Below are 24,340 nucleotides of genomic sequence, written 5' to 3' on the forward strand. Positions count from 1 at the left end.
CTTATCTCCGATTAACCTGCCACACACTCGATTCGCTTGATCCGGTGAAACTAATTATTCCGATCATTTTTGCCGATGAAATTCTTAGAAATTAAGATAGATAACTCTTCAAAATCTTAGATTTTCAAAAAATTGATTTTAAAATCCGAACGATCACTAAAAATTCTTCAGAGATTTTTAAAAAAAAAACAACAAAAAAACATAAAACCATAAAATTTTCATTAAAACAACTATAATATCCATATCGGAAAAACTACATAACGATGATATTTTATTGAAATAAAGATTAAAGCTATAAAATAATTATATTTATGAGCGGAGATGAGGTGATTTCCGATCAAAAACGGATAATCACCTTCTCCCATCCTTCAAAAGATGAAAAAGAAAATATATATTTTTAGAGAAAAGGGAGGTAAAATTTATAGAGAGATGTTTTTTTGGGTACTTTATTAGATAAATAATAATAATAATGATAAATACATAAAATAATATTTCAAGGTACTAGTAGTAATACACATTTTCATATATAAAGATAAATTAAAAGTAATGAAATATGCAAGTTTAAGTGTTTATAGGGTATCATCAATGAGTTATAACTCAAAACGGCTCTACGCAGCAATTTACTAGGTTGTGAGATCGATTCTTCTCACAAGCGTTCTCCCATCCCCGAGTTATATATAAAAAAGTGTTTATAGAGTACCTATAAGCTATAACTCAAATGGTATATGCGTTGTACTGTAAACTGGTAGATTGTGGGTTCAAATACTCCCACAAGCGTCCTCTCATCCCCAATTATAAAAAAGAGTGTTCATAGAATTATCGATAAACTATAATATAAATAATATATACATTATAAATTAAATTCTAAATGCACCGAGAAGCATTATACCAGAATCGTGAGATTAAATTCTCAAATAAAAATTAAGTTAATGAATTAAATAGGAATTAGAAATTTCAAATAGATGAAATATGCGATGAAGTATTAATTTATAAATAATTTTATAGTTTAGGATTATTTGCATATCAAATTTCGAGTTTTTCGTGTTTGCAGTAATTTAAGCACATTGTTTTTAAAAACATTCATCTTATACTCTTTTTTTATAATATATTTTCATTTTTCAACGTCATTCTGTCAAACTTCGTAACTTTATATTTTCGTTGAAAATAATAAATATGAATTTAATGTTAAATTTATTAAATACAGAATTTGTTATTAATTACATCTTTTTTTTTAGAATTGATGCAACATTTACTTAAATTGCTATAACGCAAAATATCGTAATTTAATATATGCAAATAATTCTATTATAAATTTAAAGCATTATGGGATAATTGATTCTGAAGGTCATTGAACTTTCAAGTTTTTTTTAATTTCAGTCACTAAACTATTTTATTTTTCTTTTTGATCACTAAACTTTCAATTTTTTCCATTTTGTTATTTTCCGGCCAAAAATGCTTAGGTGGCAACCAGAATTGATTTTTTTTACTTGAAAACTTGCCATAAGTGCATAATCTGACCTAAAAACTCATTTTTAAAGTGAAATTATATATATGTGATAAATTTTCAAAGTAAAACTAATAAAATCTGGTTGCCACCCGAAAATACTAAAATGAAAAAAATGAAAATTCAATAAACGAAAAAAAATTACCCAACGTTATGAAAGAATTCATCATAAATCTCGGGTGTGGGTGAAACATTTTCCATACATATGAGAGATAAAAAGTTAAAAAAGAATTTAAAAATTTGACCAATTCAGTTTCAAATATTGACATCACAGGCAGAGGTTTCGGTCCAAATTACATTTAGCGGTCCATATTTAATTTAATTTAATTTCTCGCTTTCCTCTTTTAATTTTGTAATTAATATTTTAACGAACCAATCACTTCACTCAATTCAATTCAATTTTTTTAAAATCATTAATTAAACCAAAAGAAAGCATGGAGGACGAGGAAGAAGGATCAGAGAGGAGGAGGAGGAGGAGGGAGACGATGAAAGAGCAGGAAAGAGAACGGCGTCGTATTAGAGATAGACAAAGACGACAATCCATGAGTCTGGACGAACGAGAAAAGCATCTGGCTAGGCGTCGCCGTAATTATCAACTCCGTCGTCTTAGAGCTCAAACTTCTCTCTTCCACCACCACCTAACCGCCGCTACAAATGTTGAATGCAATAATAATAATAATTATGTCACTGCCGTTGAATGCCATAGTAATGTCACTGTTGGTAAGCATTTCCGTTTTGTTTTCCCTTCAACAAATTTGATTTTTTTTATAACGGATTGTAATTTTTTTTTCAGGATTGGAAATTCCAGCACATAAATTAGCTACATTACCCACGAGATTACGTTTAAATCATTTGAAACATCTGGCCAGATCATTGGATGATAATCAAACTGCTGCTGCTGATTTTATTATTACAGCAAATGAAATTCAGAATGCAAATGCAGATTCCACTTGTAAATTCATTCTCTTTTTAAGCATTTATCTATTTAAATAAATAAGTAAATTATATACAAGTAACTTCTATTTGTGTCAAATCGATACAACGACTTATAATCCGGTGTAATTTTCTGAGGTGGCAACCATTGTCTTGTGTAATTTGCTGAGGTGGAAGTCGTTCTCCGGCTGCCACCTCAGAAAATTACATTGGATTATAAACCGGTATTTTGATTTCACACAAAATAAAAAGTTGGTGTATATATTCACGAATCGATGATTAAATTGAGAAAACGTGTATAGTTTGTGAATTTACTTTTTTTTTTTTTTTTTGACTTCAGGTGTGACTCCACAATCAGGCTTAAGATTAAATCGTGTTAAACATCTTGCACGTTCGATAAATTCTGATTTAGAAAAGTCTACACCAGAAAATGGCGGTACGTGTTATTGTTTTCTGTATAATGTGTTACTGTCATGTTCCTATTCAACTTGGGATCAGATTTGGTTTCTTGTTTATATGAGCAGTGGAGCACAAGAATCAGTTAAATGGACTTCAGCTATGCAGTCTATCGCAAGCTTTTGATCAGCCATATCTTGTTAGATGTGCGACTGCAAATGAGTGATCGTTTATTTCGTAGTAATAATTACTTACACTTAATTTCATTTTAACACTGATTTACGCATCGAAGTTACAAGCTTGGTATAATCTTTTGAGTTTCTGTTGTTGTCTTGTTGTTGCAGGATGCACGTATTTTCTCCTAAGTTGTTGACAGATTATAGAGGAATGAAGCTCGCCAATCTTCTCTTTGTTATCTATTTATATTAATATAAGTGAGTTGCGCTACGCCTTTTTGTTGTCTTTTAAATGCTTTCCTTTGTTGGACTTGAATGAACTTGAGCTAGACCTTTTTTGGTTCTATACTGACTCTTCAAACTATAAGGCTTAACTTCTTAAAAGGCAATTAAAGGAAAACCATTAGGATTTAGTAATGGTTGATGATGAAATGATGGGTTATTTGTGATGATGTCTCAGATAATCTTTCTTCCTAGGAATGTTCAAGACATGCATATGATTAGAGTGCAATTTTGCCTGAGCATTATACTACAAACTATCAGTTTTAGCTACAATATAGCCTTTACAAAATTGTAACAATGTCTCAAGATACATTCTTCGAGATCTAATAAATATCTACAGAACATGTCCATGTATACTGGGTTTTGTTTAGGTGCAGCCTCTTTTGAGTTTCCAGTTTTAACACAAATTACAGTGAATTTTTATGGTCTTGTGGGATACAAACACAGATAGACAAAGAGAGCACATAGCGGATTACTTTGGAACTGATTATATCATATCTATTTTTGTATACAGTAAAATTTGTGCTATTATGTAATAAGTAAAGGGCCATCCTGGTCCTTGAACTTGTGCGTTAGGATCAATTAACTCACACTTGGTCATTTTAATCAATGTAGGACAATACTCTATTTTCAGGTCAATTATGGACCAAATTGGGCAAAATGAACAAGTTCAGGGATCGGAATGATCCAATTTTGTCCTCAATTGACCTATCCTTAGATTAAAATGGCTAGGTGAGTTAATTGACCCTGATTTAGGGGCCGCAACGACCCTTTGTCCATTTTGTAATTGGTTGCTCCTGTAAGTATTTTTCTCTTCTAAAATTCATAATTTCTTAGTAGGTATTTAATTTGGGAAAAAAGTATACATAAACTAGTAAGAGTTATATTTTCATTGCAGGATTAAAGTGTTGCAATAAGTTGGGATTGAAATATGTTCTCCTGATTTATTACTATGATTAAGCATGTAACACCAAAATGTAGTTTACCATTTTCCTTTTTTAACACTGTTTTCGATACTGGTACTTGATTGGGCAACTCTGGTTTGCTCTGGACTAATATTAGTGTCTCACTCTTATAATTGTGTTTAGATTTGAAGGACATATAAAGCAAATTATGAAATCACAATGACGCATTGTGGGTATTAATATACTGGACGAATTGAGACTACACGGTAGTAGGAACGGCCAAATGCTTGAGCTTGATTTCACTTCTTCAATAACTGGGGCTTTCAATTTTGTCTTGTTATTTCATTTTCCTCTAGGTTCAAGGGCATTCCAGTTGAATGTCATTTTTTGCAACTACACTCTATGTAATGGTATCAATCAGAAAAATGCATAAATTTAAGATGCATTGGCTGTACAGATTCTTTTTCGACGAGTATGTATTTATTCATCTTTCTAGCTGTTCTACTGATGATTTGTTTGCTGTTTCTGTATCAGCACATTAGGTTGAAATGGTGTTCTTATCAAGTTATCATGTGCTGCTAAACCATTCTGCCATTATACTTTAAAATTGCTTATCGAAAAGCCAAAGACGAGTTGCTGACTTTTATCAATGTTACATTCTTTTGTTTTAGAAAAAAATTGCCCCTCACATTTGGTCTCTTGATCCATGCGAGCTGCCTGAGTTTTTGTTTCTTGAATAGAGATTGCTATTGGTTGGTGTAAATATTTACTAGAGGTTGATTTTCTATTTTTTTCTGATGAATTTGTTTTGCCTATTATCAAAATCTTTCAATCGTGTTAGCTTTTTGTAATATCCGTTACTGCAAATTGCTAGCACTTACATATATAATAAAATCAGCTTACAGTTGAAGTAAACGGTCCTAATTTGCACATAATCAGCCAAAATCCAAACTAGTAGAATATCCACATAATAGTATCCTACTGTTCCAAAAAGACACCACTTAGGTCAATATGTCCAACAAACAATCCTAGGACCATCAATTGCAACATGCAAATATCAAAAAACGACACCATTTTGTTGGTTATGCCTCTGATCTGAAAGGACAATTCACTGCATGTTACAGTAGCAAAATCAACTTAGAAAACCTGAAGATGGTTCATTTCAGTACCAACTACAAGAGCTTATAAGTGTTACCAAGAAGAGGTAGCTAGACTTTCAAATTCCTGTTGTGCTTTAGAAATATGTTCAGAAAGAACACTGTCATCCAAATCCAAGGAGGCAATCTTAGAATCATTGCAAACCTTCATTGACTTGTTCATTGCTTGTCTCTCTTTCAACATTCTTATCTCCTCATCTAGAGCATCAATCTCTTTCTCAGTGTTTGTCTTTTCACTATTCACCTTTGTAAATTCCGTCTCGTTTTCTTTCAACCGATTTTGAAGCTCTTCTTGTCTATCTTTCATCAACACTAGCTCATTAAGACGCTTTGCTACTGGCTTCACATCAAAACCATGGATTTCCAACTCGGAAAGAGCATCCAAATAGCTGTTCATGACGTCTCTTGGATCATCAACTTGCAACTTACACGTCTTTTCTACCAAAGAGGCAAAGTTTATCATGTTACCAAGAGCCAATCCTTCTCTGTTTAACTTTTTATATCTCATAAGAGTTCGAAAATGTGGCCTTTGTGGCATAGCTCGGAAAACTTCTTGAGAATCAATTTTTTCCCAAAGAGGTGAGCACTTTTCAAATGGCGTATCTCCATTCTCCACTAGCTGACAGCTGACTCCGACATTTACTACAGGTGATTGCATTGAAGTTACGCTAGTATCATTCACTTGGTTTTGCTTTACACCACTGCCAGGGTTATATCCTGGACATTATCATTCTCACTCAGCAAATAACAAACATAAAATCCAAATTGCATTAAATTACGATTGTTTCTCAAAACATCTAGATTCTATGCTCTTTTGATAATATATCTTTACACCAATGATGGTTTCAGTGTGCTAATGGTAGTTATATAATAGAGCATGCTGCATGTTATACGCTGTGTAGCACGAAAAAATATGAAATAAAGAAGCTGAAAAAATGGAAAAATTATAATTCTTACAAGACTGTTATAAATATGAAGGTTTCGGAATCACGAAAATTAGAAGTCAAGAAGTTTTCGTGCAACATAAGTTATAAGACAATACAAAGAATGCTTAAAATATTAGAACGATTAGCAGCACCAAATATGTCCTTAACCGTACAAATTATTTGTCCATTAGATTATTTTTTCTTTCTTAATGGTCTATAATAAATTTCAATCTTCACAAAAATAAAAAAGGAATTCAGCTAGGTTATCGATTTGTTATACCTGTAAGCCCGGAACATGCAACTCCAAGAAGCTCAACCTCTTCAGTTGCACACGCTTCATAATCCATTTCAAGCATACTATTTCCAGCTGTCTTGTATTCTTTACCTACAAAAAAAGACCAACATTAGTTGGCTAGTAATGGTTAGACGCCAGCTTATTTAGGTGGACGAGTCCTTGTTCTCGGAACACCTTTCTGCTGCCAGTTCATTTCCTCATCATTATGCAGACTAATTTCCTGTCCAGGAAAAGAGGAAAAAAAACAATTGATTAGGTAAGGACCAAGTAAAAATATTGTCTAGTACATGCCGTTGGATCAATAAATTCTCTTATAAAATTCAAATTAACTCCAAAAATACCTTTCCAGGAACTTGACAAGATGTTTTCGTACGCTCTCCTCCAACACTATGAGCTGCGCTGACAGTCAAATCCAGTTCTTTTGCTGTAAGCTCAACTTCAGCAATTTCATCAAAAGAATTTTGTTTGGTAGTGTCCTCCACAGTATCTTCGCCTGAACATCATCAACAAATCCTAAGGATTCTGAAATGTGTAATTTAAGCCCCATGACTTACGGAAGCACAAAACCTGCTTTTGAAAGTTGCTGGCTAAACCAAAGCATTTGAAAACATTTCCGTCTCTACTATAGAATCCACGGCTTCATCATTCAGTAAAACATCTTGCGGATTAATCACCTGCAAAATTAAGAAACACGTGTCATTAAACAAACAAGACGAGTAAACGAGAGCATAATGCAATCGCTTCCTTCTTATTGAAAACACTTCAATGATGATTCAAACTAGCTTCAAAAATACCACATCTGAAAGTTGGCATGATGTTCCTGGACTTGTGCTTATAGTACCCTCAGGTAAGACACCAGACAGAAATTTTTCTTTCGTCCCGTGATCAACTTCACTGATCTCCCCAATAGAATCTCGCTTAGAAGTGTCCAGCGAACTTGAAATTTATAAGCATTTTAATTTTTATCCAATTGATGTGAAAAGTGTAATCATTTTTATCCAATTGACGTGAAAAGCGTAATCAAAAAAGTGTATTATACAACTTGATTACTCTCTTGTGCATACAACTTCATTAGCTCAAATAATACATATATTTTGTTCTTTTCATTTTTTTTCTTTGATAGATTACTCTCCTGTGCATTACTTTCATTAATGAGAGAATTGATCATGCAATGCAAGAAAGAAGTTGATAAACTTAGTAATTTCATTCCTGATCGAGGTGACAGATTTGGCAGGCCACGTTTAAGGAATAGTCTCACCCCCATATAATAGAAAATTGGAAATTCTCCTCTTTAAGTCTCCTTTCTTTCACTCCTTCCCAAGAATAAGGCAACTTGATTTAACTATAATTTTTCAAAAATTTAAACCACTTGTAGTTGTAACATAGGAAGCATAAACATACAGAGAGCTAACAAAGCAAAAAGATATAGCTAATAGTTAAGTAGGATATGAGTGTGCATTTGCCTCTTTGGACGCGATCACACTAGCACATGCATGTTATTCCGAGAGATTATGAGTAGAAGTATGCTGGTTCTAAAATCAAACAAGTATTTCTGTGTGTTGTAAAACAAAACAAAAATTTATAACCATAACAGATTTCAGACAATTAACTCTTCATACCTGCAGGCGCTGCCCCAGTAACTTCAGGTAATTTAACCCCTTGAGCTTCACAACATTTAATATCCATATGAATAACACCAACTTCAGCTTCAATGTGTTCTTCACCTACAAAATTCTGACAAGCATTAGCTTTGTAGCAATAATTAGCAAAGGACGATTTAGGTGGTTCTAGAATCAAACAAGTATTTGTGTATTGTAAAACAAAACAAAAATTTATAACTATAACAGATTTCAGGCAATAAACTCTTCTTACCTGCAGGCCCTGCCCCGGTAACTTCAGGCAATTCAACCTCTTGAGCTTCACAACATTCAATATCCATTTGAGTAACACCAGCACCAGCTTGAATGCGTTCTTCACCTACAAAATTCTGACGAGCATTAGCTTTGTAGCAATAATTAGCAAAGGACAATTTAGGTGGTTCTAGAATCAAACAAGTATTTGTGTATTGTAAAACAAAACAAAAATTTATAACTATAACAGATTTCAGGCAATCAACTCTTCATACCTGCAAGCCCTGCCCCGGTAACTTCAGGCAATTCAACCTCTTGAGCTTCACAACATTCAATATCCATTTGAGTAACATCAACTTCAACTTTAATGTGTTCTTCACCTACAAAAGTCTGACGAGTTAGCTTTGTAGCAATAATTAGCAAAGGACGATTTAGGTGGTTTGCCAATGAGACCTTTAGATTGCGGGCTTGTATTCTCTTCACTCTGCTCATTAGTTTCCTGTCAAGGTGAAGAGAGCAAAAAAAATTAATAACCAGTAGATTAGGTAAAGAACAAGCAAACACATTTATACTCTAAAACTTGACGAATTTCGCAGATTGCTATTAGTTTGTTTACTTGTCTAACACTTCAACCATACCACTAGTACTACTAATTTATCTATCATCTTTACCGATCTTTTCTTTGTTCTTTTTCGACATGTTGCACAGAAACAATGAAATGGGAAACTGCTGAAATGAAAAAACAGCAAAAACAATATATATTACTACAAGAATAGGTTATAAATAGAGTTTCAAAAGCATTTGAAAATGGAAATAAAACGCCAAATTTGTCGAACTTCTTGCCTCAATAAAAATATACCTTGGAATTGCAAACCCATCTTCCATTAAGCAAACGCAAGCGCGGCCTCATTTCAGAGTGACTGAACTGCCTCTCCTTGTTTTCATCTTTAAGTTGAACAACATATGCATTATGTTCAAGAATTTTGGTGACAAAGCCAGCTCTCCAAGCCAAATCATAAAAAGCCTCAACCTTTACCAAAAGATCAAACCTTTTGGCCTTAGATTTCGGAGGAACAGGCCGAATGTCAAAGGAATCAATAGTTTCTTCTACAATGTCTTCACTGTCACCCTCAGTGTCTGAATTTGTGTACTTGACCAAGTACGAATTGAAGCCAACCTCCTCAACAATAGTTGCCGGGTAATATCCTTTGTTATGGTTAACCTCTACAGCCATTCCTACTTTAAACTTCAACCCTTTCATTCTCTACCAAGAGAAGAGCATTCAATCAGTCATTTAAGAAACTTGGCCAAGTCCTAAAAACACAAAAATAATTTAAAAAATCAACAAAATTTCAAACTAAATCACATAATAATGCTTCAATATAGAACTTAAGAACACATAAAGACTGAAAAAGAGTTAAAGGAAGTACCTTTTTCTTTTTGGGATGAACCCATTTGCCATTAACCCAATCAAAGTGAAATCTTAAGTCAGAAGGGGTAAACTCCATCATATCAGGTGGATCATCAAACACAACAGTGTATTTTTTGTTGTTAACTTTGGAGACAACTCCTTGCCACCACCCATCATTATAGTAAGCATCAACAACATCATAAGGTTCAACACAGTGAGCACTGTCGTAAGAGGGTGGCAAGGGCCTGACAAAAGAGAGCTTAACGTACTCGGTGAGTAGAGTAGAGTGGCTATCATCTGCAAGTAAGTGCTAGTACTGAACCAAGGCCTGTTCTTTACACTTGTTGTTTGAGAAAGGTGGCATTTTTAGGATTTTGGCTTCATACCATGCACCTCTGTACCCATCCTCGTTGCTGCATACCTCTACTAGCGAACCCTCTTTAAATGCTTCGGCTAATGCTTCTTCTTCTTGCTTGCGTTTGGTTTTTCCCATTACTGGTTGGGTTTTGGAGTGTGCAGTCAGAATGAATATAAGTTGAAAGGTCTTCTCCTTTGAGAAAGGTGTCCTCTGTGATACGCGAGGCGTGCGCCCGCATATGCGGGGCGTGCCGCCGTCATACGCAGGCGTGCCGCACACACCGTCCCGGACGAGTTTCCGACATGCTTTTGATCCAAAAACGCTCTTAACACACGTATAACATATAATCTAACTCCAAAACACTATAATTCAATTCTAATATCGATTAAAACGATATAATCGTTTCGTGTCCCAAAACTTTGAATCGATATAACTCAAAATATATCCGTTTAAACGATAAAACGTCAAGCTTACCGTGATTCGCCTCTGGAATACGATCGTTTGGAGCTATAGAACGTCGGAAACGGACGATAAACGGAATCCGCGCGACGAACCGTACGGAACGAACGAGAGAAATGAAGATGGCTCTGATGGTTTTTGGATCCTTCGGAGTAAAGGATTCATTAAGGTTTTATATATATATCTTGGCTAAATGTCACTTTTAGTCCTTCATCTCTTTAGTACTGATATATGAGTCACCTCACCTGAGCCTAACAGAAGAAGCCATTTGGCATTTGGGTTCGGCTAGTTCCCATATGTTTGAGGAAATAGGTTCATATTCAAGTCTGACTTTAAAATAACATTCATTTCCAACGATAACATTCATTTCCCTACAAATTTTTACAATATTTAAAATAAGAGCAACTTACAAATAATTAGTTCATCACTCAAAAAAAAAAAGAACAAATTATTTTAATGCCCCTCACGTGGGTTATTAGCCAAAATGGTACTCAACCTTTGCACCTTGTATCAAAAATAGTAACCAACCTTTAATTTGTATTAAAATGGTACCCAACCTTCTAACGTTTGTTTCAAAATAGTTTTTTAAACAATTTCCGGCCACTTTTGATGACGTGACAACCGGAAAACTAATTTTTTATATTTTTGCCACATCTCATGACAAATAAGATTTTATATAATTAAAAAATTAAAACGAACTCTTATTTTACATCAATAAAAAAATTATTTTTCTGGTTGCCACGTCATCAAAAGTAGCTGGAAAATGTTTAAAAAACCATTTTGAAACAAATGTTAGAAGGTTGGGTACCATTTTGATACAAATTAAAGGTTGGGTACCATTTTGATAAAAGGTGCGAAGGTTGGGTACCATTTTGGCTAATACCCCCCCCCCCCCCCGTTTATCATAATTCACAGTCTGATGCTCCTTGTTTGGAAATCAAACGATTTGTTATCTCATTTTTGATTTCGTGAAATTATGGGCTTAAGTTAGTTTCGTTAATAATTTAATTATTTACTTTCAAATAATTTGGTACCTCACTTTCAATTGTGTTAACGATTTGATAACTCACGTTCAACTGCGTTAAAGATTTGGTTCCTCATTTTCAAACAATTTGGTATCACACCTTTCATTCCGTTAACGATTTGATATTTATATTTAACAGAAGGTTGTAAGTGTTTGTAAAATCAAACTGAGATACGAAATCATTTGATTTTCAAACAAAAGATATCAAACTGTGAATTATGACTGATAAATCACCAAATATATCCAATCTACTGGTACTTGCACGCACCAGTAAACAAAGGTTAGAAGGAACTACCGGTAGGGGTCACCGAACGTTCGCACTAATGCTCAAGTAAGTTTTTGCTGAGGGAAAGAAGAATAAGAGAAATATGGTGAAAAATGAATTAACTAGAGTTTGCACATAAGGTTCCTTTTTATAGTTAGGGCTTATGTGCAAACCTTGCCTTACTGGTTGTTTCTCCTTCTTGTGGTCCCTATTTTCTGTTATGCTTACGTGACATGTTCTTCCGCATTTGGCACGGTTTGTTAGGTGCGTTAGGCGTAGGGAACATTCTTTTTGTACTTGTCAAATGATCTTCTGTGGTCCCAGAATCTGTAACACGTGAGTGTGGATCCTTGTGGCATTTCGGAGCTCGACTTAATGGTCTTATCTAACCGAGATCCGATGTTAGATATCGAAGCTCGGGAGGTAACTTTCAATAGATCTTGTCCGGTGTTCAGTGACCTCCCCAGGCACTATGTCGATAACTTGGTCATAGTAAATCTGAACTATGAAGTTGAGCATCACAACTGAGGAGATATATTTAAAGGATGTGAGCTCGAGGTCTGAGCGATGTGCAACTTTGTTTATTGTTACTCAGTGCTTTTTACGGACACTGCGTCGGTAAATTGCTTGACTTATAGATACTTGTTTTTGGCGAGGTTGCTCTGTCCCTATTAAACGTTATCACTACGTTATCAATGACAAATGTGGAAAGCCTTAAAATAATTTTCTCTTAAAATAATATCATTAATTTTTAAATATTTCTTACTATTCACATCGTGGAAATATACTTAAATGGGCTGTCATGGACACAAATCTAAAAATAGCTAAACCAGATTGAGGAAATTATATGGAGCACTTGATTTTGAGAAATATTCCCAAAATCACGTGCTCTTTTTATTTTTTGCATCCTAAACATTGTTTAGGGTTTTATACTTAATGGGCTTGCTTTTATTTGACCCAACACGTAATGGGTTTTATTTATTTTTCCTCCAACACTTACCCTTTCTTCCTCCATTTCCTTTAATTTTCTTCTTAATAATCGTGAATTCTTCTTGTGTTTCATGTGACTGGAACATTCATGATTTGTTTTCATAGTTTATTTAGTCTCACTTCATACATTTTCTTTCTCCACTCATTTTCTTGACAATAATTTGCTTTCGAATCTTGAAAAAACCAGTAAAAATGGTGGCTAAGAATTGAGATTATCGGAGCATGAATGGTAGGTTTAACAGCAGCAATTATGTTAACGATTTGATACCTCACTTTCAATTGCGCTAACGATTTGGTTCCTCATTTCAAACGATTTGGTATCTCACATTTCATTCCGTTAACGATTTGATATCTATATTTAACAAAAGGTTGTAAGTGTTCGTAAAATCAAACTGAGATATGAAACATTTGATTTTCAAACAAACGATATCAAACTGTGAATTATGACTGATTAATTACCAAATGGATCCGATCTACTGGTACCTGCACGCACCAGTAAACAGAGGTCAGAAGGAACTTCCGGTAAGGGTTACCGAACGTTCACTCTGAACGCTCAAGTAAGTTTTTACTGAGGGAAAGAAGAAGAAGAGAAATATTGTGAAAAAAGAATTAACTAGGGTTTGCACATAAGGTCCCTTTTTATAGTTAGGGCTTATGTGCAAACCTTGCCTTACTGGTTGTTTCTCCTTCTTGTGGTCTCTAATTTATGTTATGCTTACGTGGAATTTTATTCCGTATTTGGTGCGGTTTGTTAGGTGCGTCAGACGTAGGGAACATTCTTTTTGTACTTGCCAAAGGATCTTCTATGGTTCCAGAATCAGTAACACGTGAGTGTGGATCCTTGTGGCATTTCGGAGCTCGACTTAATGGTCTTATCTAACCGAGCTCTGATGTTAGATATCAAAGCTCGGGAGGTATCTTTGAATAGATCTTGTCCGGTGTCTGTGAAGCCGAGCATCACAACTGGAGGAGATATATTTAAAGGCTCTGAGCCCGAGGTCCGGGCGATGTGCCACTTTGTTTATTGTTGCTCGATGCCTTTTATAGACAATACTCCGGTAAATTGCTTGACTTAGCGATACTTGTTTTTGGAAGGTTTCTTCGCACCTACTAAACGTTATCACAACGTTATCAATGACAAATGTGGAAAGCCTTAGAATAATTTACTCTTAAAATAATATCATTAATTTTTAAATTTATCTTACTTTTTTACATCATGGAAATATACTTAAATGGACTTCCATGGACACAGATCTAAAAATAGCTAAACTAAATTAAGGAAATTATATGGAGCACTTGATTTTGAGAAATATTCTCAAAATCACGTGCTCTTTTTGATTTTTGCATCCTAAACATTGTTTAAGTTTTCATACTTAATGATCTTGCTTTTATTTGACCCAATACGTGATGAGTTTTATTTATTTTTCTCCATCACTTACCCTTTCTTCCTCCATTTCCTTTCATTTTCTTCTTAATAATCGTGAGTTCTTCTTGTGTTTCATGTAAATGGAATATTCATGATTTGTTTTTATAGTTTATTTAGTCTCATTTCATACAGTTTCTTTCTCCACTCATTTTCTTGACAATAATTTACTTCCGAATCTTGAAAAAACCAGCAAAAATGGTGGCTAAGAAGACAAGAATTGTGATTATTGGAGCAGGAATGGCAGGTTTAACAACATCAAAAAAGCTCTACACTTCTTCAAAAAGACATGTTCGAGCTCTATGTTGTTGAAGGAGGTTCAAAAATCGGCGGCAGAATCAACACGTCAAAATTGGGCGGCGATAAATAGAGATGGGCGATTTGGCGGTACGTGGATCCACGGCATTAGTGAAAATCCAAACTATTATACGGACAATGAAAATAAATGTAGCTGAAGGTGATGATAGATATAGTGGATCTTAACGCCATTAGTGAAAATCCAAGGTTTGATTTGATACTTATAATAAATAGGTAATCCATGGTTTGATTTAATACTTATAATAAATATGTTTATATGATGAGATTGTGCAATTATGCATGGAGATTGGAGGGTTTGTGTAACATGCATTTTAAAATGGTAAGTGGCGGGTTAGTTTCTTTTTGGAATGACTATTGGAAAACTGAAACTCTAGCTGTCATAACCTTTCACAGATTGTATAATTTATCAGAAGGAAGCTACAATTCTCACGATTTGCAGTAATGGTTGGTTGTGGCGCCGAAGATTGAGGATGCAGAGAAGATAGAATTATAGCAGATGTAGACTTGGATCAACAACATAAGTTAAAACATCTCACTTAATGGCAGTGATGAGGTGTTTTAGAAATCAGGAAACAGAAAATTCACACCGACCTCTTTTGTAAAGCTTCGCCAAGATCAAACTCCTGCTACCAAACAATTTTCTTTAGTCTGGAACTCGTATTCTTCGCCTCGTCTGAAGTTCTTTTTTTGGACAGCCCTTCACGGTAGAGTAACTTTTCTATCCTTTCTCGCTTCTCGTATTATTACATATGATAGTAATAGTTGTGGTATTTGTGGTTCTCCAGAGACCAATATCACATTCTTATGCACTGTTCTTTTGCATATTCTGTTTGGAACTTAATTTTGGTTTGAATTGGATTATGCAAGTACTTTCGAGAACTTTATGGTGCAATGGAGACACTTGATTCAAGGGGATATATACTTCAAATTATGGTGCTTGATTTGCGAATTGATAGTTTGGGAACTTTGGAAAGCTCGCAACAAAAGAATTTTTCAATCAAAGAACACATATATCTTTGCAATTGTTCAATGGAGCTTTACTAGAGCGGTTTTCTTTTTCAAATGTGATGATGTTAGATTTTCTTATTCTAGCATGGATTTATTTCAAAATATTGTATTTTTATGAACAAAAGTTTGTATCCTCCTAATTCAAAGAGGTAGCCTTTAGTGTGCGATTTGCCATTAATAATGCGTAATTTCTTGAGTTAGGTGTCTGCCACATCTTGTGGCTTTTTTAATATAATTTTATCCATCAAAAATATACTTTATAAAAAATAATAAATATACAAAATAAACAAGAAAAAAGATACAAACTATTACAATAAAAATAAAAACATATACTAAAACTATACAAAAGATATATGAATTATTATGTTTGATTTAGAATTTGATAATTAGTTGTTTCAAATTCAATTCTAATTTTTGTTGTATACTTTTGTCTATATTTTATATCCTTAGTGTATACTTTTTTAGTTTATGTCATGTTGGGTTTGAATCTGATAGAAACTGTTTAAAATAATGTTATATTTGTTGTTTATTTTCTGTCTTTTTTCTATATTATTTTTTTAATGTTAAAATAACTAGTTTTGAGGGATTTAGCTTTCTCCTTTTTTATATACTCTATTAATCGAGTGTCAGAATCACCGCGTGCCTGTTGAAGAATGAGCCGGCGACTCATAGGTTCTCTTTCTTTCTTCCCTCCCTCTCCCTAATCTAATCGGTCGAATAGCTTGAGCAGATGGAGCAGGTGATCTACGATCAAATCAGTGCTCTTTTCTTTGGATTCATTGGAATCTTCTTTTTCAGAGCCTCAGTACTCGTCTGCACTTGAAGCCTGTAGACTTTTCATAGGGTTTGCTTTATCTTGTCAGAAAGAACCATCATGCATGTGTTAAGCATAACGCTAGCCTTACTTCATTTCATAGCTAGGAGATAAGATTGACTATAAATAAACTTAGGGCTCTTCGCTACGCCCCTTAGACGGCTCTTGCATCCGCTCTATCCTACTTATTATATCCAAAATATGCAATGATGAAGCTCACCCTTCAGGTGTCGCTTCCAGCGCAGGAGGCCAAGCATTCTGCGAAAAATCATTAAAATATTGCATTTCCTCTCAGAATAAATATTAAGTATATAGATCCGAGTACATATTTGTACACAATGGGTATATATTAGCTTATAATTTGTATACTTTTGATATATAATATCATATACTTTGAATATACTTTGTGTATGTTTTATGTATAATTTTAAATTTTAAAACAATAAATATACTTTATTTATACTTTTTAATTTTAAAATAATAAATATACTTTGTGTATACTTTTTAATTTTAAAATAATTAGTTCTGATAATTTTTGAATTAATTTGGTACTTTTTTAGAAATGATAAATATACTTTGTGTATATTTTATAGAAAATAATTAATATTTTTTGATGTATATTATGTGTATACTTTGTAATTTTAAAATAATTAGTTTTGATACATAATTAATTATTACCTCTTAATAAATCAATTATTATTATTATTTTAGAAAATAATAAACACACTTTATGTATACTTTGTAATTTTAAAATAACTAATTTTGAAACATTTTATTTGGGCAATATTGTAATTTTAAAAATGTATACAACAATATTATACACAAGATTGTACCGATAGAGAATTTTAATATTTGACATGATAGACAAAGTATACATAAAGTATATAATAAAATTATAAACAGTAGAAAAAAACTTAAGATTGTGCCTTCTGTTGTTTGAATGTCAACTATAATCAATCAATCACAGATTATGAAATTACAGTATAGATAAAACATACACAAAATATACTAAAACACTATAATCATCTAAAATAAATATACATTGTGTATGTTTTTTCCTCGTATCAGTTAATAATAAATATATTTTGTGTATACTTTTTAAAAAATAATAAATATACTTTGTATATATCATGTGTATAATTTATACTGACATCCAACTTATATCTAGAAAATAATGAATTACAATTCATATAATTACCAGTTAAGATGTTTTTCGGTTCCTCGGTAAGATTCAGTCTCTAAAATAACTTTTTAAAAGCTCAATGATCAACATTAACTAACGAAAATTATCCACTTTATAAATAAAGGTAGATGCCATAACTAGCATTTTCATCTAGTTAGAATTTTGAAAGAAAAAAATAACACATTGCAATTTGAAACGAATAACTATTCAATTACTTGCACCAACAAACTTCACTAATTTCAGTTTGCATTCCATTTCAAACATCTCAACTTTCACATCGTAGTTTTCAATATAAACCAATGCATAAAGGAAACATTATGAACATCTCACCTGAATTTTTTCCTCCAAACTGCTGCTTCCTGGGCGGCTTCCTCAGATTTGCTGCCATATGTACCGTCTTCTCCGAGTCGTTGATGTCTGGGCCTCTTCCGATCAGCTGCCGTATGTACCATTTCCTCCGAGCTGCTGCTGCCCGGGCCTCCTCCTCCAATCTACTATTTCCTCAACCGTTTCTTTTGATCTGAAAATTGTTTGTTTGAATTTGAGAATTTTTGTTTTTAAGATCACGTGTTGGATGAGAAATATGTATGGAATTAAGTGTTAAAATAGTAGTTAGGAAGTTAATAAAGTGTTGATCCCAATAAATTTATGACATCCATATTTTTGAAATTGTTTTTTCTTGTTTAGATACTTTTCTTTTTAGATAGTTTTCAATATCTTCCTACTAAATTATACTAGTAGTTTGTTTTTATTTTTATATTGTCTTAAAAAGAGATTAATGACCTTATTGTTAATTTTTGAAATTTTTAAGTGTTAAATTAAGAAACTCTGTTTGATAACTGTAATCACCGAAAATTATTAAATTTACATATATAAAATATTTAAATATTAAATATTTAAAAAATAAATATTAAATATTATTTTTATGTTATTTAAATCCTTAAAATATAAATAAATAATAACTGAAAATATTATATATAGATTAAATAAAAATCATAAACTTTATTTACATATGTTTGAAAATTAACCTTTAAAAAATATAATAATGCTCTCAATTGTACTTGAAGAAAAGTCCTTAAAATAAAATATTAATTTTTAAAAGTCCAAACAGCCATTTAATAAATATTATGTTTCACAAACGGAAGTTCAAATAATATTTAAAAGCGAAACAATAAAATCAATAACATCTCAACTTTAAAAAGAAATATAAAGATAGAGAAAAAAAATTTATAATAAAAAATATAATAATTTATAATTTTAAATATTGATCTAGATATAATACACTCAGAGTTATTATAAAAAAAAATATATGTAGGATAATATATTTTTATTTGTGAGTAGTAATTAAAAATAATAAAGAGATAAAATTTAGTCAATAATAAATTAGTATTTTATTGTGTGTTCAGTAAAAAAATTAAAAAAATTAACTCATTATTTTACATGTTTTTTTTAAAATAATTGAATAAATATTAAATTGAATTTTTTAGTTATCAAACAAACTTAATATAATTAAGTGCTTAATACATTTATTTAAACATTAAGTTAGGTTATCAAACACCCCACTAGAGTTTCATTATAATAGGTTTTTTTATTTTTGGGGTTTGTCCTTATAAATAGCTGAGTTTGTTTTATGCGGTAATGTTAAACAAATTCATAAATTATACCCGTTTTCTCAATTTAATCACGAATTTGAAAACATATCAATTGTACGCAAGAAGTTTCAGTTTTTTTCAATTTGATGCATATGCTGACGTGGCACTCATTCATTGTTGTGATTTGCTGAGGTGGATATTATTTTTGGCAGCAACGTCACCATATTATGACCTCGTGTATCGAATGAGAAAAATGAAACTTCCTGCATACAATTGATACGTTTTAAAATTCGAGATTAAATTGAAAAAATATGTATAGTTTATGAATTTTTTTACCCCTTTTTTATTTTTATAACAGGGAAGTCTACGCACTTTACTCAATAAAACTTGAAAATGGGAACAACAACAATGTCAGTCGAAATTGAATGAGTTTTGTAAATTACAACTAATTATTAAGCTTAAAACCAAACATTTAATATATATAAATACAGTCAACCCTTTAATAATTAATATTCAATAAATTAATAATTCTAATAAATAATAGAAAATTGAAGGAGCCAACTTCGTTTCACGCCGCATAATTAATAATTATATTATTTAATAATTAATAAAATTTAAAATATATTCTATATGAATATTAAGTATTAGAGAGATTTTTCTAACGAAATATATATATTTACATATAAATAATAGATTAATTTAAGTTATATGTGGGACATAAAAGTGTTATCTAACACTCAACTAAATTATTTACTAAAATAAAAGATTTCTCATATGTCTAGTATAAAAAATATTAGAAGTTATTTTATTTTATAAATACAACTTCTTCATAGTTATTTTTTGGTTTAATATCAAATTGATATTTTTTGAACTGAATACAAAGTTATTTCTTTTGGATAGAATGATTGTAAAGTGAATTTAGTTGGCTTTTTTTATAATATACATATTAATATTATGTTTACGAAAGCAAATACTTTAAAATAATTTTTTTCATACAAATTCAATAAATTAATAATTCTAATAATTAATAAATTTTTAATCCACCATATATATTAATTATCAGATGGTCGACTGTATATATATATATATATATATATATACATATATATATATGTGAATATATGTATATATATATACATATATATATATGTGAATATATGTATATACATATACATATATACACATACTATACCTATATATATACATAATACACACACACACATACACACACACATATATATATATGTGTGTGTGTGTGTGTGTGTGTGTTTGTGTGTGTGTCTATATATGTATGTGTACGTCTATATATGTGTGTGTGTGTGTGTATATATATATATATATATATAAGTATGGAAATCAATGCAACCCTAAACCTCTAATTTCGTGATATTTCATAATATCATCGAAAAATCCAAGTGATCGTGGCTCGCGAGAAATTAATCCACTAAGACGTCTCGCCGATCAAACACTTATTCCAAAATCCAATCCAAGGAGTCATGAGGCGTGAGAAATTATTCTCTGAGTACATCACTGAATTCACTTAATCCACAAGTTGTGAAGCCCGAGAATTTAATCAACCGAGTATATCACTAGCGCATAACCCTAGAATTTGATCCACTGAGTATTATTGCTAAACACAAGGCCCGAGAATCTAATCCACTGAGATCAACTATTAACTTCAATACATGTGTAATCGATCATCATATCCTTTATCTTAAGATCTTCATTCGTGCGCACGCAGTCCTATTATTGCCTAATAGGAAGCACATTCCATATTTTCTATACGACTGGTTTAAAAAGCCGTTTAAAAAAAATGATAAATTAACTTTGCGCACATTAAAATACTTTTACTTGATAAAATAAATATAATGCATAAAATTCTGCCATAGGAACACTGCTCGAGATTACACTGTCTCCTAAGCCAACACCCTCGATATAGGCGGGTTTAACAAAAATGACTAAATTAATAATCAATACGATAAAACCACACCCAACTCAAGAATTTTAAACAACCAACACCCTGAGAGAAATAACACATAAGGCATGCACTTGACAAACCAAAACACGCAAAAGAAGTAAAACTGCAAAATGTCAAATTTATAGGATTTCCGAATCGCGAATACACTCCGGACCAAAACCATCCTTCTGAAATAAAACCACTTTAAATTTCCAAAACCAGTTTCAAAACTATAAAACATTTTATGCAGCGTTGACACGCTCATTTGGCCGAAACTTCGTTTCTAGGCCTAAAACCCACATTACTGTCAACATGGTACCAACGTTTTAAAAACATAGATAAACATCCAGTTCTTCCATAAATGTACTAACTCACTTCCATTTCGAGAACGAGTTCCAACTATAAGACCATTTTGGTTTAAAATACGAAAACCTCATTTTTTGTAAAAACCGACAAAACACATTTTCGAAGTGCGTCTAAACTCCAAGACAAATCGAAAAATATTAAAATCTCTTTGCTATGAAAACCTTTTGTTAAAACTGTTCTTAAGGCTCCAAAATTAGGGTTTTAATTGGAAGTTATATTTGGACACATACGAATAAATGATTTATAACATTGGTTTGACTGTTTTGTATAACACACACTTGTAAATGGTATGAACTCACTCAGTATTTACTAACCCCGTTGATATAATCATTTTCAGGTAAATAGTCTTTTGATATGACGGACTTCTACTCTTGTTCCAGAAGTTTATGTTTTGAAGTATGTACAGAAAGAAAGTTTCAATCGATAGCGCTATAGTAGTCGAGTCCTAGTTGTATATAGTGCTTTTGTCAAACGGTTTTGTACTGTATACTCTGATGTTGATTGACTTGTATAGTTTTGAACTTCGCTTTAACCGTTTGTTTGTGAAAGATGGGGCTATGCTTGATCTGAGGCATCGCATTGTAAAATCCTATTTACTATGCATCGTTTTCATATTACGACTTGATGTTTATAATTGTATCATTTAAAGAGTTTTTCTGAAAACATTTTGTGTGTGAACTTATGTCTATTAGCAAAAAGGTTATAGCGGTTTTTAGGCTTGCTTTGGGTTTTGGAGCTACCACTATCATTCCCTGGCGCCGGTTGCAGCCCTCGATTTTGGGTCGTGACAATTTGGCTAGGTACTTAAAGAATGGCTCTCTTGGTTTCTGTCTAGTTAACACCAAATCCCTTAGGGATACCTCTAATTTGAGTCGTAGATGTACTAGTTAACAAAGGCAGTGGACAACTCGCTCTAATCCCCTCTTGTTTTCATTGGCAGGTCAGAGTACCAACATATTTCATTCCCTTCCAAAGACCTCGGAAAAGTCCTGAAAATCTGTTCCACGGATAGGATGGTTGTATTTATCATAGAGATGAATTGTTTCATATGGATGCATGATTGCCCCTTCTATTAAAACGACCCAGTTCTGGCATTTTAAACTTTGCTGCTAGCTTTTCATCTTTTCCCAGGGAGTATTCATCCAGATTGATGTATTTGTTGCCATTCTTGGCTAGAAGATTGGCCTGGATTTGCTTTATCTTCTTAGCCAATTATTGATATGGATCGGAATGGGTTCTTTCTGGATTCTTAAGGAAGCGTTCAACCTCTTCCTTATTGAACTTGCCATTCTCTATCTCTATCATGCGATGTTCTTCGTACAACATGTTTGTGAACAAACTCTGATGGCCATTTGTCTAGTTAGTTGTTTCACTTTGGAGCATGTCATACTCCTTTTTGCGCTTCCTATCAGCTTCATCTCTTTTTCCCATTTCCTCAATGAGATTGTTATTAGCGGCAATGTTTGCTCTTCTAGTAGCAAAAGTCGGCTCAGCATCTTTCTCAGTGATTAACTCTCCCCAGGGTTTTGCAAATCCCATGAACCATTTATTGAGTTCATCCGTCTATTTTTGGGAGGAATCAACTCCCCGTTTAGCTGGTCCATACCGGCTTGTAGTGCGGGTGATATCTCTTCCTTAATTCTTTCATTCCGGCTGAGTTGAGTGACCCGGAAGTTTTGTTGGCAGAATGATTTTTGGAGGCGGAGTTGCTTAGCTGCTCGGTGATTCGTCTGGCTATCTGTATCGTGAAGGCTAGAATTAATGGTGACTTGGTAGGACTAATCGGTTTGATCAATCTCCATACTTGTTTGTGCCAAAGAGTAGTCGGACGAACTTTCCTAGTGGCTGCATCCAGAAGGGGTTAGTATATGATGCAGGACATTTTGAATGCATGAGATGCGTGATATGCATGCTTATGATATGCAAGGTTAATTAACACACATCACGTAGCACTTAGCCCATAGAACAATTGATATCACAGAGACACGTTGTTCCTTCCAACTTTATTCCTCCAACACACGCGTTCCAAGCGAGGTTTATTCCTAGGAGTTTTGATTTGGACATTCGCAATGCTAAGGTCGACGTTTACCTATAAGCTCTCTTCTAGCAGTTCTAAAACAGACAAGCGGCATAGTCAATGTAAGGATTGCTTGTTCTCTTAATGGGAAGGTTTGCAAACATAGAAAATGTAGACTTGGCGATCCCCTTGAAAGAATATCTGGAATGTAATTGAGCCTAGCGGTTGACCAGATGAATGGACTTCACTTGATCAGACTGGATATTGCAGGTTTAACTAAGTAAATGGAATTTACTTGATTGGATTTGTTATTTAAGTCTAGCATAATAAGATGTTTTTGAAAATCTGGTTTTGAATACTAATAAAAGTTTTGAGGCCTGACCTAAGACTGAGAATGAAACTGGATATTTTGAAAAAACAGATTCAGAATCCTTACATTGACATCATGCTTCAAACATAAACATTATACTGGGTACTTTTCAAAAGGTTAGTGTCTAAGCTTGAATGTATTTAGGTTGAATTGATGGGTATTGGTAGTAACTGATTTAAGGTCCCCACAGACAAATATATCTTTCATAGGTCTCCTTAATCACGGGTACAAGCAGCTGAGGTACTGGGCTGTGAGTGATGCTACTTTGTATAAGACGTTCTAGACGTTAGAGTGCAACGATAAAACATGAAATCGGGTATGAGCATTAGAGCTGGTATAAGGTCTCCTAGAGAGTAAGATG

At 32.9% G+C, this 24,340-nt stretch overlaps 3 protein-coding genes and 1 long non-coding RNA gene across 7 annotated transcripts; 2 read left to right on the forward strand and 2 right to left on the reverse strand.

Annotated features, from left to right (window-relative positions):
- The first annotated feature begins 1,799 nt into the window (after positions 1-1,799).
- LOC126665181 (uncharacterized) lies at positions 1,800-4,704 on the forward strand. Of its 2 annotated transcripts, none has more exons than XM_050357907.2 (6): positions 1,800-2,224; positions 2,298-2,456; positions 2,778-2,873; positions 2,962-3,039; positions 3,178-3,267; positions 4,380-4,704. In XM_050357907.2, coding segments are annotated over exons 1-5 (621 nt in total). In that variant the 5' UTR covers positions 1,800-1,938; the 3' UTR covers positions 3,180-3,267; positions 4,380-4,704. The 2 variants fall into 2 exon arrangements, with proteins under 2 accessions (XP_050213864.1, XP_050213863.1); XM_050357906.2 differs by having other exon boundaries at positions 1,803-2,224; positions 2,962-3,073.
- A 397-nt stretch (positions 4,705-5,101) lies between these two features.
- Positions 5,102-7,230, reverse strand: LOC130014545 (DUF724 domain-containing protein 7-like). Its single transcript, XM_056106128.1, has 5 exons — positions 7,142-7,230; positions 6,916-7,067; positions 6,749-6,794; positions 6,560-6,664; positions 5,102-6,070 (listed from the first exon to the last, which is right to left on the reverse strand). Exons 1-5 carry the CDS (start codon positions 7,173-7,175, stop codon positions 5,388-5,390), a joined length of 1,020 nt encoding a protein of 339 aa, XP_055962103.1. The 5' UTR covers positions 7,176-7,230; the 3' UTR covers positions 5,102-5,387.
- Positions 7,165-10,787, reverse strand: LOC126665180 (DUF724 domain-containing protein 2-like). 3 transcript variants are annotated; one of them, XM_050357901.2, is made up of 8 exons: positions 9,855-10,787; positions 9,284-9,688; positions 8,878-8,923; positions 8,700-8,804; positions 8,447-8,551; positions 8,194-8,298; positions 7,369-7,510; positions 7,165-7,248 (listed from the first exon to the last, which is right to left on the reverse strand). In XM_050357901.2, the coding sequence occupies exons 1-7, from the start codon at positions 9,933-9,935 to the stop codon at positions 7,407-7,409; spliced, it is 951 nt and encodes a 316-aa protein (XP_050213858.1). In that variant the 5' UTR covers positions 9,936-10,787; the 3' UTR covers positions 7,165-7,248; positions 7,369-7,406. The 3 variants fall into 3 exon arrangements, with proteins under 3 accessions (XP_050213858.1, XP_050213860.1, XP_050213859.1); XM_050357903.2 differs by lacking the exon at positions 7,369-7,510; XM_050357902.2 differs by lacking the exon at positions 7,165-7,248 and having other exon boundaries at positions 7,391-7,510; positions 9,284-9,738; positions 9,855-9,946.
- Positions 10,788-14,342: 3,555 nt separating this feature from the next.
- On the forward strand, positions 14,343-15,876 carry LOC130015031 (uncharacterized). The gene is made up of 2 exons (XR_008790030.1): positions 14,343-15,376; positions 15,540-15,876. It is a non-coding gene; the product is annotated as an uncharacterized LOC130015031 (long non-coding RNA).
- The last annotated feature ends 8,464 nt before the right edge of the window (positions 15,877-24,340 follow it).

This window comes from Mercurialis annua, linkage group LG1-X, assembly GCF_937616625.2.
Source record: "Mercurialis annua linkage group LG1-X, ddMerAnnu1.2, whole genome shotgun sequence".
In the NCBI taxonomy this organism is placed as follows: domain Eukaryota; kingdom Viridiplantae; phylum Streptophyta; class Magnoliopsida; order Malpighiales; family Euphorbiaceae; genus Mercurialis; species Mercurialis annua.